This window comes from Rana temporaria, chromosome 1 (genome assembly GCF_905171775.1).
Source record: "Rana temporaria chromosome 1, aRanTem1.1, whole genome shotgun sequence".
Taxonomy (NCBI): domain Eukaryota; kingdom Metazoa; phylum Chordata; class Amphibia; order Anura; family Ranidae; genus Rana; species Rana temporaria.
In genome coordinates this window covers 585,552,621-585,568,216 of record NC_053489.1, presented here as the reverse complement: position 1 = coordinate 585,568,216, position 15,596 = coordinate 585,552,621, and the positions used below count along the sequence as shown (strand labels likewise).

The 15,596-nt window shown below is 44.9% G+C and overlaps 1 protein-coding gene across 6 annotated transcripts in view; it reads right to left on the bottom strand.

Moving 5' to 3' along the window:
- Window positions 1-15,596, bottom strand: part of ATP8A1 (ATPase phospholipid transporting 8A1) — a 308,603-nt gene that overhangs the window by 41,188 nt on the left and 251,819 nt on the right. For all 6 annotated transcript variants that reach the window (XM_040335011.1, XM_040335010.1, XM_040335017.1 and 3 more), the window contains 2 exons: window positions 2,789-2,863; window positions 2,582-2,704 (listed from right to left, as the gene is read on the bottom strand). In XM_040335011.1, coding sequence (XP_040190945.1) covers window positions 2,582-2,704; window positions 2,789-2,863 — 198 coding nt within the window. The remainder of the gene's footprint in view (window positions 1-2,581; window positions 2,705-2,788; window positions 2,864-15,596) is intronic.

The following is a 15,596-nucleotide window of genomic DNA, read 5'->3' as shown; positions in this document are numbered from 1 at the left end:
TTATTTTTTATCAAGAAAATCTTATTTTTAATACTACACTAGTGCCTCCCCCCCACTTATTTTTTCCCTACAAAGCTGGACACAATGAAAATAGCTTCCCCTATTACTACTTAATCATTTATTCTATACAGAATTTTAAACAATTATGGACTGTTAAACATTGCATGTACTGATTTTAGAACAATTTAGAGATTGTTTTCAATGAGCTGGGTACACACCCTCTGTGCATCAGAATTCTTTGATCAGGAATCTTTCCTCATAGCGGAGCTCCTCCATGTCTCTTATCAGTTTGGTTGCCCTTCTCTGCGCTCTCCAGTTTCACTATATCCCTTTTGTGAATTATTACCCAAAACTGAACTGCATAGTCCAGATGATGTCTTACTAATGATTTGTACAGGGGTAAAATTAGGTCTATCTCTGCAGTCTATACCTATCTTAATACAAGAAAAAGTGGACAGGCAATAATGTACATTTCACAAGAAGGGTACCAAGGTAGAAGCTGGAAGTTACAGTCCAGTGAGTTTAACATTGTTGTAGTCAAATTAATAGAATCACTCCTGAAAAGAAGGATCATTGATCACTTAAAAATACACAACTTGCTGGACCCAAAGTAGCATAACTTTACTGAGGGCAGATCATGTCAGACTAATCTGATTGAATAATTTGACAATATTATATATGTTTTGGACCAGGGTGGCGCTGTGGACATAGCATATCTTGATTTCAGCAAGGCATTTGATATAGTCCCCCATAATGATCCAATACAAAAGTTGTACAAGCTACGACTTAACCCTTGGGTGGTTCAGTGGAGCCAGAGTTAAGAATGGTTGGAGGGAGGCTTCAGAATGGCAAAGATGTTTTTATTAGAAATTATGTGAGCAGACTGCAGGAGGTTGTAAAGGAAATTTTTTTTTTCATAATAAGCATCCTTTACCTGCAGACATTCCTCTTTTCACTTCCTCATTGTTCGTTTTTGCTCAGAAGTTGCTCTATTTCTTCTCTGTTCTGTTCACTTCCTACTTGTCTGATTGTTACTCACCACAGTGAAGGGAGGCTTTACTGCGGTGGTCAGTGACATGCTCGCCCCCTCCTGGGAACTACATCTGTGCAGCAGGACGCTCTCTATGTGTTAGAGCAGTGGTTCTCAACCTGGGGGCCAGGACCCCCTCGGGGGTCAAATGATGATTTGCCAGGGGTCACCAAATCCTGGGCTGTTCCTGAAGCCTGCACTGTTCTTCCAGGAAGGAAGATAAGAGGGGGAGGAACAAAGAAAAAGGGAGCGAAAGGAAAAAAATAGAGAGCAAGAAAGACAGAGGGAAAGATGGGGGGGAAAAAACAAGGAATTAGGACAGAGAGATAAAAAGGGAAAGAAAGGAGGAGAACAAAGAGAAAGAGTGGTACATCCTAAAATGTACCATAAGGGGTTTTAATACTGTACGAGTGGAAGGCACTCAGGGAGCGCTAAATGTCCGCGGGTTAGGGGTGCAAATTACTTGTCTTGCCTTGGGTGCTTTCAACCCGCGCTATGAAAATAATTTTACTGTTAGGGGTCCCCACAACTTGGGAAATTTTATCAAGGGGTCACAGCACTAGGAGGTTGAGAACCACTGTGTTAGAGACTTCAAGGAGGTGTGAATTACTGGGCGTGCCGCAATTCATACTGGGAAATATAGTTCTTACATGAACGAGCGCCGCAAACCAGGAAGTGAATGAGAGAACAGAAACGAAAAAGCCGGAGGTGATATAGATGAAGGAATTAAATAGGTATTTACTTGTTTTTTAACAGAATCATTACACTATTCTGTCTGTCTACCTTGCAGACATTAATTTTAGGCAAATGTTTTTTTTTTCTTTACAACTCCTTTAAAGGCCAAGTTCCAAAAAAATAAATAAATGCACATCTTTTTGCAGGTATGAAAATATGTATTTGCCATTTTGTTTACATTGCATCCTGTAAAGCATTGCACCCACAATCAGAATATTGCGGGTGTAATGCCAGGATCCTGCAGACTCTCAGTACACTGCCTATAACTCTGATACAGACAGGCAGTTACTGAATGGGAGGAAGAATAAAAAAAAAAAAACTCACCAGCACCCTAGTAGTTCATTCCGTACTACAAGCCACAATGACTGATGGTACTTATACTCAGGAAACAATGAATGAATGATACATATGGGCGGAGTCACAGCCACACCATTTTTAAATTGTTACAGAGGGTGCAAGGAGAAGATCCCCCAACCCGTCACATAGTAGGGAGCGCTGGCGGCAGGAGGCGGTTGGATTGGAGCATGTTACACCTCAAATATGGGAGTAACATGCTCCTAAAAGTTGAACTTTTCCTTTGACTGCCTTTAGTATAATTATTAAAGTTTATGTTTATCTAAAAATTGTAATGCAAGTATAACATTGGATTCCAGGATTTAAAACGCAATCAAGTACCAGTAAATTATACAGCAGTCTATTCACACAGCAGAAAAATAAAAGAGCGCGATCCGTTAATGTAGTAAAATAAAAAAACGATTTTTTTAAATGTTATCCGTTAAAAAGTCAGCTACTGCCCCGCTGAAAAGCATCACTTACCTTAGTATTGAAATCGAGAGCATTTTGAGATGTCTTGTATAATTCAGGGTATTTTAGCATGTTCTCTTTGCGACATGACCTTTCAAATATTCCAAGAGTCAAAGGGGGAAGTGCAGTAAACATCTGTGGAACAACAAAAACTTTACTAAGAAAAAGTAGATGGCCATAACACAGAAACCGGTCATTACATAAGAAAACGCCACCTACCACATTATACAGACCAATGCACCATCTTTCAAAGAGGATTTGTCCAGAAAAGCCATTAATAAAAGCAAACCAGATCTGGAAAAAGAAACAATATATATATATAAAATGCTAAAGAGTAAAAAAAAAAAATCATAAACTAAAAAAAAAAAAAAAAAAAATTAGATGGAGCCATTGACTCCAAAGTTGCGCACAGGTGACTTCCAAGTGTGTTGCTCATCAGCAACTCATTCACAGCCCTGGAAGTAGATCATCTGGGAGAAAGGGCAAGACAGCTTTGATCAGTGGCTTCTCACACTGGATATTTGCATTGTGACCAAATTATTTTAAAATAAAAAATTGAATAGTAAAATTAAATACTCAAAAAAAGCACACACCTGTACCGTTTTTGTATTGTACGAAATCAAGAGTTAATTACAACATACGATCGACATTTTGTTTTGACCACAAATCTGTTCTAAATAGGCAATTTGTCTAAAAATTCGATTCAGTAATTCACAAAGAGCAGTTAGCAAACAAGCCAAAAGCCTAGCCAGCAATGAAAGGATTAAAGAAACAAGGGAAGGGGGGTGCTTCGCCTAAGGAGACACAAAAAGTGCATGACATGCACTACAAATGAATTTTAGAAACAATGGCCCAGCCTCTGTTACACTGAATGCTTCATTTAGCCACATTAGGAAAGGATGAATTGCTACAAATTCACCATTTATCAATATATACCCAGGCTGCCTTCCACAAGAACAGTTGCTGTGGACAAGGCTGTTCCCTCGGTGAGAGCAGATCTTGTAGGGGATTGGGGGGGAGAGAGGAGGGCAGGGGGGAAAAAAATAAAGACAAAAACAAATGACTGTGTATAGAATTGTAACAGAAAACAAGCTCTGCAGTAACTGGAAAATCAGACGCACTTCCTGGGACACAGATCTACAACTCACGTTGGGTCAATGTAACATTTTTTTTTTAAGACCCAAGTACACTTTTTGTTACCAATTTAAAATAGTTTTAATTTTTTTTACAGGTGCTGCGTGGTTTTCAGAGATTTTTCAATGTCAGTTTTCTAAATGTTCCTACATTGTAGTTTCTGTGTGCTGGAATTTTACAGTGGGGGAAAAAAAAGCATGTGAACGCATTGGAATTAAGTGGTTTCCTGTAGTAATTTGCCATAAAATGTGTTCTGATCATGATCCTCAGTCACAACAGGAGACAAACACAAGGGCCCAGATTCATAGAGAGCGCAAATCAATGTATGCTACGCCGACGTAGCGCAGAGAGGCAAGCATGGAATTCAGGAAGCCAGTGCTCCCAAAGCTGCGGCTGACATGGCGTAGGTTTCGAAGGCGCAGGCCAGTGTAGGTGGAAGTGGGTTTGCCCCATGCAAATGATGGTTTGAGAGCCAGACAAGTACGTTTAACGAACTGCGCATGCGTCGTGACGTGGACGCATCCCTGTGCGCATGCTCACAATCACGTCGGAACAACTGCCTAAGATACGCCGGATCACTGCGTACGCCATGAACGTATCCTACACCCATCCAGACACACGTCCAACGTAAAATACGCCGGCTTGTGTTCCCTGATGCAGACCTTTACATGTCTGCTGCTGGATTACACCTCCTTTATGGGGCTTAACTTTACGCCGGACGTACAACTTACGCGCACCTCTCGTAGCCTGCGTCGGGCATGCGCAGGTTCGTGAATCGCCGTATTTTCCTCATTTGCATATTTGAATGGCTAATCAATGGCAGCGCCACCATGCGTCCAGCGTAAATGTGCGCCCACCCTACGCCGGCAAGTTACGTCGGTGGGATGAAGCTTGTTTTTAGGCGTATCTTAGTTTGTGGGTCCGGCGCACCAATACGACGGCGCACATTTGCACTTACGTCGGCGTAACTTGATATACGTCGGCGTAAGTGCTTTGTGAATCCGGGCCAAGGCGCTTAAGTTGACAGAAACAAATTCTAATTCCTTGTGTCTTTATGGAAAACAATTAAAGTGGCTGTAAAGCTTCAAGGTTTTTCACCTTGGTGCATTCTATGCATTAAGGTGAAAACCCTGTGTAGTAGCTCCCCCAGACCCCCCTTTTTCTTACCCAAACCCAATTCGATCCAGCGATGTACATAAGTGCAGTGGCTCCAGCCGCCGTCTCTCCTCATTGGACAAATTGATAGCAGCAGGAGTCATTGGCTCCCGCTGCTGTCAATCAAATCCAGCGACACATGAGTGGGATGCGGGTCCGAGTCCTGCTGTCTGTCAATAGATGCCGCAGCGGGACTCGAGAGTGAGCCCGCATGGGTGCACCCATGAAAAGTGGCTTTCCGTGGATGTACCTGATGAAGAGGAGGGGCTTGGAGCACAGAAAAGGAAGATTGTTGCTACTCTGAGCAAAACAATTTTACAGAGCAAGCAAGTACAGACTTTTTTTTTTTTAATTAAAAATAACTAACAGGGTTTACAACCCCTTTAAGCATTGACAGTGCTGGAGGAAAAAGTAAGTGGACCCATAAACAAATTATTTCAGCAAAAGCTAATTTGAGTCAGTTTGCTCATTTGGCATTCAATTAATGAAGTGAGTTTGAAGGTGTGATTTAGAGCCATTTTGCTTGATAGACACTTAAACATTTTAGGATTGCTGCTCTTAAGAAGCATCAGCTGATGTGAACCATGCCTCGCAAAAAGGAGCTCTTTGAAGACGTACAATCAAGAAAAGTAGTAACCGATAAAGACAAATACATCACAGGAACTGGTCAACATCCCTGTTCACCAGCCCACCATATGTAAGTTTTCAAACAGGCAGGGTGTCCATGGTAGAGCACCACGTGGGATACCGCTGCTCTCCAAAGAAAAAAAAAAAAAACTGAAGTTGGTCAAAGAGCACCCTGGCAAACTGAAACACTACTGGAATTTTTTTTTTGGACAAAAATAGGATTTTATACTCACGGTAAAATCCTTTTCTCTGAGTTCATGGACGGACACAGCCTTAATCTAGACAAAGTGGGTATTAGCCTTCCTTTAGGAGTGACTAGGCAGAAAGTGTTAACTTCAAAGGTGAACAGCCCCGCCCAGGGGGCAGTCCTACTGGCTATATCCCAAAGAAGTGTCAAAATGAGGGGTGGGAACAGCATAAAATTATACTTCACCCCAAAACAAAACAGAGAGTTGTAACTCTAAACAGCCGCCTGCAAAACTTTGCGGCCGAAAAAGCATCCGAAGATGCACTCACATCAACTTGTAAAGTTTAGTGAAAGTGTGACCGGGCGACCAGGTCGCCGCCTTACACCCTGGGAAACAGACGCTTGATGTCAGAAAGCCCAAGAGGCACCATTGGCCTGGTCGAATGCATCGTGCCAGGGAGGCGCCCGACCCTTTATGGCGTAAGCCTGATCAGGATCTGTCGGATCCACCTTGAAATGGTGGCCGATGAGACTGCTGGGCCCTTCATGGGACCAGCCACCGAAACAAACAGTGAGCCTGAACTCCGTAACGGAGCAGTAACAGACAAGTATACTCTCGGAGCTCGGACAACGTCCAAGGAATGCCACGTCGTCTCCTTAGGATTCGACGGATGAGAACACAAGGATGGCAGTACAATGTCTTCCTTGAGATGGAAGGTCGAAATTACCTTAGGAAGAAAAGAAGGCTGCGGCCGCAGCACCAACTTATCCTTGTGAAGATCAGATAGGGAGCCTTTCATGACAAGGCTGCCAGCTCAGAACCCGTCTTAACTGACATAACAGCCACCAAAAGCACCACTTTCTGAGAAAGTGTCAACAAGGGAACTTCCCTAATGTTCTCAAACGGTGGTTTCTGAGGCACCTAGAGGTCATACCGCTAAGGCCATGGACTGTAAAGCAGGACGACATATGGGAGCTTACGACAGCAGGTACTCTCGTAGCGGTAGACGCCAAGGGACGTCTGCTATTCAAATCCCCACAGAGGTAGTGTAGGACGGACCAGAGGGGCTGCATGCTGAACCCCCTGCACAAACGTTCTCAATAGAGAATGAGCCGCCAGGGGTTGTTAAAAAAGGACAGCCAGGGCCGATATCTGCCCCCTAATTGTACTTAAAGCTAATTTTTGGTCCACCCCATGCTGTAAGAACAGCAGGACTCTGGGAACCAAATAAGCATGCGGATGTCACCTCATTTCCTCACGAATGGATATGTAGGTCTTCCAAGTGCGATGGTAAATCTTCCTGGAGGACGACTTCTGAACACTCCTCATGGTAGAGATCACAGAGTCTGACAGGCCCCGGTCTCTTAGCACCTGGCTCTGCCGTTAAGCCAGTGACTGTAAAACAGGATGGCGTATGGGAACTTGAGACAGCAAGCGGTAGACGCCAAGGGACGTCTGCTACTAGACACACTAGGTCGGCTTACCACGGACGCCAAGGCCAATCTGGAGCAATTGGGATCATTGGAATACCCTCTGTCTCCACTCTGCAAAGCAGATGAGGAAGGAGCTTTAGAGGAGGGAAAGTATAGGTTAGCCGGTACTGACTCCAAAGTGCTACCAATGCATCTGCCGCGTCTGCCCATGGGTCTCTTGACCTGGCCACAAACCTCAATACCTTCCGATTGAGTCGAGAGATCTATGTCTGGCGTGCCCCATCTTGGGCAAAGGAGCTGAAACACATCTGGGTGCAGAGACCATTCTCCTTGGTTCAGCATCTGGCGACTCAGGTAGGCCGCCTGCCAGTTTTCCACGCCCGGAATGTATATGGCCGACCGGGCCGGTACGCTCCTTTCTGCCCACCTTAGGGTGTGAGCGACCTCTGATGCTGCAGCCGAGCTTATTGTTCCTCCTTGATGGTTGACATATTCCACTGCCGTGACGTTGTCCGACTGGATCCTGACTGGACACCCTTGTAGCCTCAGACCATATGGAGAGGCACAGCCTGATCGCCCGAAGTTCCAGGACGTAGCTTTGTCTGCAGATTTGTTGGGTTTGCGAAACCAGGGACATGTCTGTCCCTGAGCAGGCGCTTTATCGGCCTGAGGTCTTTTACCTGCTGCACTAGGCAGACGAAAAAAAACGCTTGTGTGCGGTGAAGGGCCCTTGCCTGCGGCGTGGCTCCTTCCCCTTTTTGGACTGTGGGAGCAGTGTGCTCTTACCTCCTGTGGCATCTTTAATTATGTCATCCAGGGAAGCTCCAAAAAGTCTGTCGCCCTTAAAGGGCAAGTCAATCAGGGCCTTCTTGGAAGATTGGTCCACGGACCAAATCTTTAACCAAAGTAGACGGCGTAACACCACCGCCTGACTTGAAGCCCTGGCCAGCAGAGAAATAGTGTCCAAGGCTGATTCGCAAATGAATTTTAGGCCTTGTATCAGTTGGTCAGCTACAGCTACCTCGTTCGGGGAAGCCCGACGTGCTTGTAACCCATTGAGCAGCATCTTTGCCCATTCCGTGAGTGTCCGAGACACCAGGGCCCCAACTATGGTTGGGCGTACAGCCAAACCTACTATTGTGTATAGGTTGTGGGTAATTGCCTCAGCCTTCTTGTCTGCAGGGTCCTTGAAGGCGGGAGCCGCCTCCACCGCTATGATGTTTTGCTTGTTTTGTCTGTGGTTTGTCCCACTCCTTGTATAAAAGTTTGTCTAAATAAGACACAAGGAAACACCTTAGCAGTGCGGGTCGCCTTACGGAACCCAAAAGGGACCGGTGCTTTTGCTTCTGCAGACCCCTCGATTTTTAGAGTATCTCGCACTGCGGTGATGAGGTCACTTACCAGAGCCCTATTGCATGCCAACCTGGATCCAGAGTCATCCTCAATGTCCGGCCAATTTAGGTCCGCACCCTTAGATACCTCAGAGCCAGCTGGACCCGGCTCCGCATCTGAGTTGTCCCCAGAAAATGGCGGTGGGAGGGGACGCTCTCTAGCCCCCCTTTTCCCACGTGCTGCTTCCACCTTGGCAACAAAGGCATCTAGGATTGCCGACATAGCGTCCACCAAAACATTGGGTGCAGGGGCATCATTTGCAAGCTCAGGTGTTACAGGGGAAAAAGCGTCTGCGTCTGACGCCATGCTGACCCACACCCCTGACACAGGGACTTCAAGGCAAGGCACAGTAACCCACCCTTCTAGCTGCAGCAGAGACGAGAGTTTCCCACTCAGAGGACTCACCACTTAGTAGAGCTGCTTCCTTGTCAGATATGCAGTCTGACCCTTCAGCAGCGTGTGTCTGTCAGTCTGCGCCATTTAAGTGCTATCTGATAGATGGCAAAATGGCCGCCGATCAGCCACTAGAGGCCAATAACTATCGTAGGCCACAAGATGACCACCGAGCGGCAGCTAGAAGCCCACAGTGAGGCTACAAAAACATGGCCGCCAAGCATGAATAGTCAAACACCACCTGGATCACAACAAAGATGGCCGCCAAGCGGATGATAGAGGCCAATTACAGCATGGCCACAAGAACATGGCCCCCAGTGCAGTAGAAAGTAAACACAGCAGGATCACCAAAAACACGGCCGCCAAGTGGAAGCTAGAGGCCAAATACAGCGCGGCCACAAGAACATGGCCGCCAGTGCAGATAGAGCAATACAGCATGGATCACAGCAAAAATGGTCGCCGACAGTATGGAGCAGGACACACAGGAAAACAAAATCTCTTTAAGCAGCTTATAACAATGCTTTAGTGGACGTATATGCACAGTTCCCCAGGTAAACCCCCGCCCCAGCAGCCAGCTCAGAGAGCCTAGGGAGGAGGGAAGGAAGGGAGGGAGGAGAGAAGGGAAGAATAGAGCCCTTTACTCACCTCTCCAGGGATGCCCAGCTCTGTCTTCCTGCCGAAGCAGGGGATTACCCTTCCTGAGGATTGTGCTGGTAGCATCCTAGACAGACCATCTCCTGCATGGTGACGGAGGTGACTGTCTGCCCGGCTGCTGCGACTCGGACCTATAGACCGGTCATATGTATGCCCTGGGGTGTATAGCTCACTGGCCACCCGTAAAGCGACAGGCCTGTCGTGGACGACCCAGTGCGTAGCTATGGTCGGCACACACTCGATGGCCGAAACTGGGGGGGGGGAGACTACTAGGATCTGGGATCCAGCCTGTCGCCCATTGGCCAGTTGATCGAAGATCACAGGAAAAAAATGAATTCAAAAATAAAACCAAAAATCCAAAGTAGATTTGAAATAAAGCCTCCAGGCCTATGGGCCCGAAGGAAGCAATGTCTTCTCCTTAACTACGCAGAAAAAAACTGAGCTGCTTGGTGCAGGCTGAGGGGATATAGCCAGTAGGACCGCCCCCTGGGCGGGGCTGTTCAGCTTTGAAGTTAACACTTTCTGCCTAGTCACTCCTAAAGGATACCCACTTTGTCAAGATTAAGACTGTGTCCGTCCATAAACGAAAGAGAAAGTTAAATTGTTCAGGAAGAATATTCATCACCATGTATGGTGCGAAAGTGGCACAGCTTACCAACATGTAAACTTGAACCCAATGATTACGTATGATGGAAGAAACATGATTTGGGCCTGCTTTACTGTCTTAGGGTTTCGACCACTTGCCATCATTGAGATACCAAAATATCCTACAGGATAATGTCAGGGTGGCTGTCTGCCAGCTGAACCCTAGTAGAATTTGGGTGAGATGCAGCAAGACGATGACCCCAAGCATGAAAGTAAATCCACAACAGACTGGCTTCAGAAAAACAAAATGCACATTTTGGAGTGGCCAAATCAGGGCCCAGACTAACTCCCTAGAGGTGCTGTGGAATAACCTCAAGAGAGCCATTCACAATAGACATCCTTCAAATGTGTCTAAGCTAAAAATGTTTTGTAAAGAAGAATGGTCAAAAACCCCTCCTGAACATTGTGCAAGTTTTATCCAGAGTTATTGAAAGCCATTGCTTGAAGTTATTGCTGCCAAAGGAGGTTTGACCAGCTTTAACTCCAATGGTTCAATTACTTTTTCCTCCAGCACTGTGAATGTTTAATAGTTGTGTTCAATAAAGACACAAGAAATTGGATCTGTTTGTGTTATCAGCTTACGTGCATTGCCTATGGTCACTTAGATGAGAATTAGATCACATTTTATGCCAAATTACTGTAGAAAACCAGTCACTGACATTTTTTTTTATTTATACAGAGGAGAATACTACACAGGCACTGCATAAAATTATCAACACAAAAAGACTGCAGTAACACTGTAGTCCACATGTTTCTGTGGTCACAGGAGCAGACTGATTGGGCCCATATGCGCACCCACAGACCAGGATAAAATAACAGGAAGTCCACCCACACCATGCCTCACTTTCATGTTTCACCCAGAAAGGGCACGGATAGTAATGCTCATATGCATCGGCCAAATACACTGTGGACAACCTAAACTGCATGTTTGAAGTCAAGCTATGTCCTCAAAGTCCAAAAGCATGTGTGCCTAGGGAACATAGTAAGGGGTTAGAAAATGCAAGCAAATGTGAGTAAATTCCTGTGTTGTTGGGCTTGTGTGTGCTTCAAGTGGGTTTTGCCTCTGTCTTTGGGAGTCATGCTTGCAACTGTCAGCCTTCCAATGCCTCCTGGGACTTGTAGTTCCGCAACAGCTCTAGGGCCACAGGTTGAGCACCCATGCCCTACACTGCATTGAATGTTGCATTTTAAGAAATCGTTAACTGGGGAATGTTTACTTTAATGTGTTGAGCTAAAAATGTTAGGGATTACTGCTACTTTAACCTCTATATCTCTTTTGGACTTCTACCCACTGAAGTCAACAGCCGCAGATGATACACTGAGATGAAACAAATCCTTAAACTTAAATGTTTTACTTCTTTATCTGCAGTCTTCTACTCTCTACACCACTTCAAAAGAATTGTTTTAAAAATCTTTCTTCCAGGAGCAGAGAGGATGGTGCAGAGAGACTGCAGTTACAATTATGGATTGATTGGTTATCGACAAGGCTTATAACATCATTTTCAGAAAAATCTGTATCAGTCTCAAACTAGACCGATATTGCTTCAATGGGTTTTATTGGGGGTGATGCATGCCGCTGCTGTTTAGAGCGGACAGTTTGCTTTATTGTAATAACAACTGATGCGGCTCAGCAGCTTGGCTGTTATTACAAGCAACGGGAGGGGACGTGTCCCTCTCCCGCCACTCCCATCCCAGCAGAAGGCCACAGCAACCAGCCGGCACATCCGCTGGCTGGCCGAAGACCTGAACAAAGCTCGGGTCTTGGATCTAGTAATCCGAAAGCGATGTAATGATATCACTTCCTGGATTACTGGCATCTCAAAGGAGTTGTAAAGAAAACATTTTTTTCACCTTAATGCAATCTAAGCATTAAGGTGAAAAAAACAACGGATGCTGCCCCCCCCCCCAGAGCCCCCGTTATACTTACCTGACCCCTCGAATGTCCCGTGCGGTCCCGAGATCCTCTTCAGCCTGGCCGCTGATTGGCTAGAGCGGATGGATTGAGAGCAGCGCAGCCATTGGCTGGCGTTGCTGTCAATCACATCCAGTGACGCGGCACGCCAAGGGATACAGTGAGAGGCTATGGCCGCTCGCTGTGTCACGGGAGCGCGCCCGCAATTACTGACCACCATGCGAGCTCTCGCATGACTGTGGTGAGAAATTGTGGGGAGGACCAGAGACAGCCGCCGAGGGACCCCCAGAAGACGTGGATCGGGGCCACTCTGTGCAAAACAAACTGCACAGTGGAGGTAAGTATAACATGTTTGTTATTTTAAATGAAAAAAATAAATAATTCCTTTACTAACGTTTTAAAGGCACCAATATTAAAAAAGAAAGTATTCAAAAAACGCAGATCCTAACGTTTTAAATACTTTTGAAGTGCAAAGGAGGGATTTGGGGTCTTATAGACCCCCAATCTCTCCATAAAGAGTACCTGTCAATGCCTATTACTGTCACAAGGGATATTTACATTCCAGTGATTAAAAATGTAAAATGACAGTGTAAATTTTTTCTTTCAAATGTACAAAATATCAGCCAAAAATATTGGTTATGGGCAGGAGAGGTGGCCAAAATATCGGTATTGCATCGGCACCGAAAAATTATATCGGCCAATCCCTAGAAACAATGTGTGAGAGCTGATTGAAGGAAAGGCACCCCCCCCCCCCGCGCCTCCATACAGCAAAGGAACGGTGTTCTAAATAGACAACACAGCTCTCCTCCCCCTCCTGACACAAATTTATTTAATGTGTTGGGAAAACTTTTCAGAAGTGAGACATGCCGATAACAGAGGAACGAAGCACCAGAGAGAAACAACACTTTGGAGAGAGATAAGTAATCACTGCAGATATTAGGGGTGCAACGGATCTACACCGGGGGAGACGACGTGGACACTACAGCGGGGGAGACGACGTGGACACTACAGCGGGGGAGACGACGTGGACACTACAGCGGGGGAGACGACGTGGACACTACAGCGGGGGAGACGACGTGGACACTACAGCGGGGGAGACGACGTGGACACTACAGCGGGGGAGACGACGTGGACACTACAGCGGGGGAGACGACGTGGACACTACAGCGGGGGAGACGACGTGGACACTACAGCGGGGACTATATATGGTGGTGATCCGAAAAATGATCCGATCCGTGACTCTGATCCGAGGAACGATTCCAACCATGAGATTTTGATTCGTTGCACCCCTAGCAGATATATGTGCTTTGCTCAGATTCCATGACTGAGGTTTACAACCACTGTACAAGAAAATCCAACTTTTTCTGAAGACTGTAGTGCTGTCCTAAAGTAAAAAGTCTACCCTGCCATTGATACAGTACAGCGAGTGAGTGTTGTCCACCCAGGACAGGAATTGTGTTACTGGAAGGACCACCAAGGGTAAAATGCCCCCAAAAAAGGAAACTAATGCAAGGCATTAACATTTTTGTTTCCTTTGATTTAGTTGCACTTTAATCCCATGTATAAATATTTCATATAAATGTTTTTCAAAGTGTGAAAAAAGATACTTAATAGTGCTTTAGCTTTCTTTTCCAGGTACAGAAGAAATGTATTTATACTAGCAATCACCTTGACAGTTTCACCTAGCATAGATCTGTAGTTTGCTGCTTTAAAAAAAGGTCACATAATCCCATATTATTCTTTAATTCCTGTTGTCCGAGAGGTTTATGGAGCTTTTATTTCATCTTCCAGGCACAAAAGGGGAGTGGAGGTAGCCCTGATGCAGCATTTCTGCATATTAAACAGCGGCTCACAAATAGTCAATAAGTCCCTGCTCCCACGCCTGCTCAGCACAAAGACCAGCTCAAAGGAGACATTCAAAACAAGCAGTTGTCTCTGCTCAACACATTCCTTGATGGGCTTCTGGCCTTCTCAGTCCTAGCAATGGCCCTTTCAACATCTGCTAAGCTTGTTTTACTTGGCAGAAAAGGCCTATCTGGGAAATCATCAAAATGCCTCAGAATTGCATTAAATCTGTTTTCTTTATGCCTCTAAAACGACAGTGAAAAATCATTTACAACCAAAAGCCAAAAGGAAAATTTGTTAAATGCTCTCAGAGCTGATCTGCTGATCTTTAATAAAATACAGAGAAGTGGAAATGATTCACTGGCAATGTTCTATCAAACAAAATTGCTTTTTTCTATTTGACCAGCTAACGGTTTCCACATGTTACAACTGAACATGTCTTGTTGGTGTAAACATGGGCAAGCCCATAGGTTTGGGATTACTTAATAAGGCGGTGTAAATGAACTGCATAGAGCTCTACATCAGAGTGACCACTTTACAACTCACTGGCTGTAGTTAGAAGCCGGTTTCACTGCCTATTCCAGACATATGCACAGAGCCCAAGGTCAAATTGTAGACAGCTTGTAGCATGAAAAATGGTATCCCTGGCAATGTATTTTGGTTAAGTCAACTGGGAGCTCGTCTTGGGTTACGTATATCCAAACCCATAGAAATACCAGCAGTGCACGGTTCCTTAATAAATTTATATTACCAAGTTAGAAATTCCAACTTCGACTAATTTCTTAAAGATTTAAGCATTGGAATGGCTTCTAAACTAGCTTTACAACTACAGAAAAACTCCAACACAGTCTATGCAATTTGAAGGTGTCATTCTAGGGGGGATTTATTTTTTTCTAAACAAAACTACATTTGTTTTCAGCAAAATGGTCAGACCTCGTCACTGGTGGGGATACATAAGCTAGCCATACATGGATTGAAATTTGGCTGGGACAGCGGGGATCTCCTCCTACGACTGTTTCCCTAGACCTAAACTAGTATTTAACCCCTAAAGTTCCATATACGGAAAGGTTTCTTCACAGTGAGCTGTGAAAATGTGGAACAGACTCCCTCCAGAGGTGGTTCTGGCCAGCTCAGTAGATTGCTTTAATAAAGGCCTGGATACTTTCCTAAATGTACAAAATATAACTGGGTGTTAACATTTATAGGTAAAGTTGATCTAGGGAAAATCCAATTGCCTCTCGGGGGATCAGAAAGGAATTTTTTTCCCTGCTGTAGCAAATTGGATCATGCTCTGTTTTTTTTTTGCCTTCCTCTGGATAAAATGTGAGTATAGAATTGGGTATATGGGATTGTACGATATTTTTTATTTTATTTTATGGCTGAACTGGTATTTTTTCAACCTGACTATGTAAAGTGCAGGCAGAGCCCCACTGCGAGGGATATTATTTTAGTTGCCTGGAGTTGGGCTTTAAAATTGAACTAAAACATTTTTTGTGGTAAAGAAAATGCTTTGGAATAGCAAACAAAAATAGTGCATGTGTACAAACTTGCAAATCTGTATCACCTTTTTTCTTTACCCATATTTTAGTTTATCCATATGTCATCTTGCAGCTTCTGTTCCAGAACCACTTCTTCAGCACTAGAAGCAG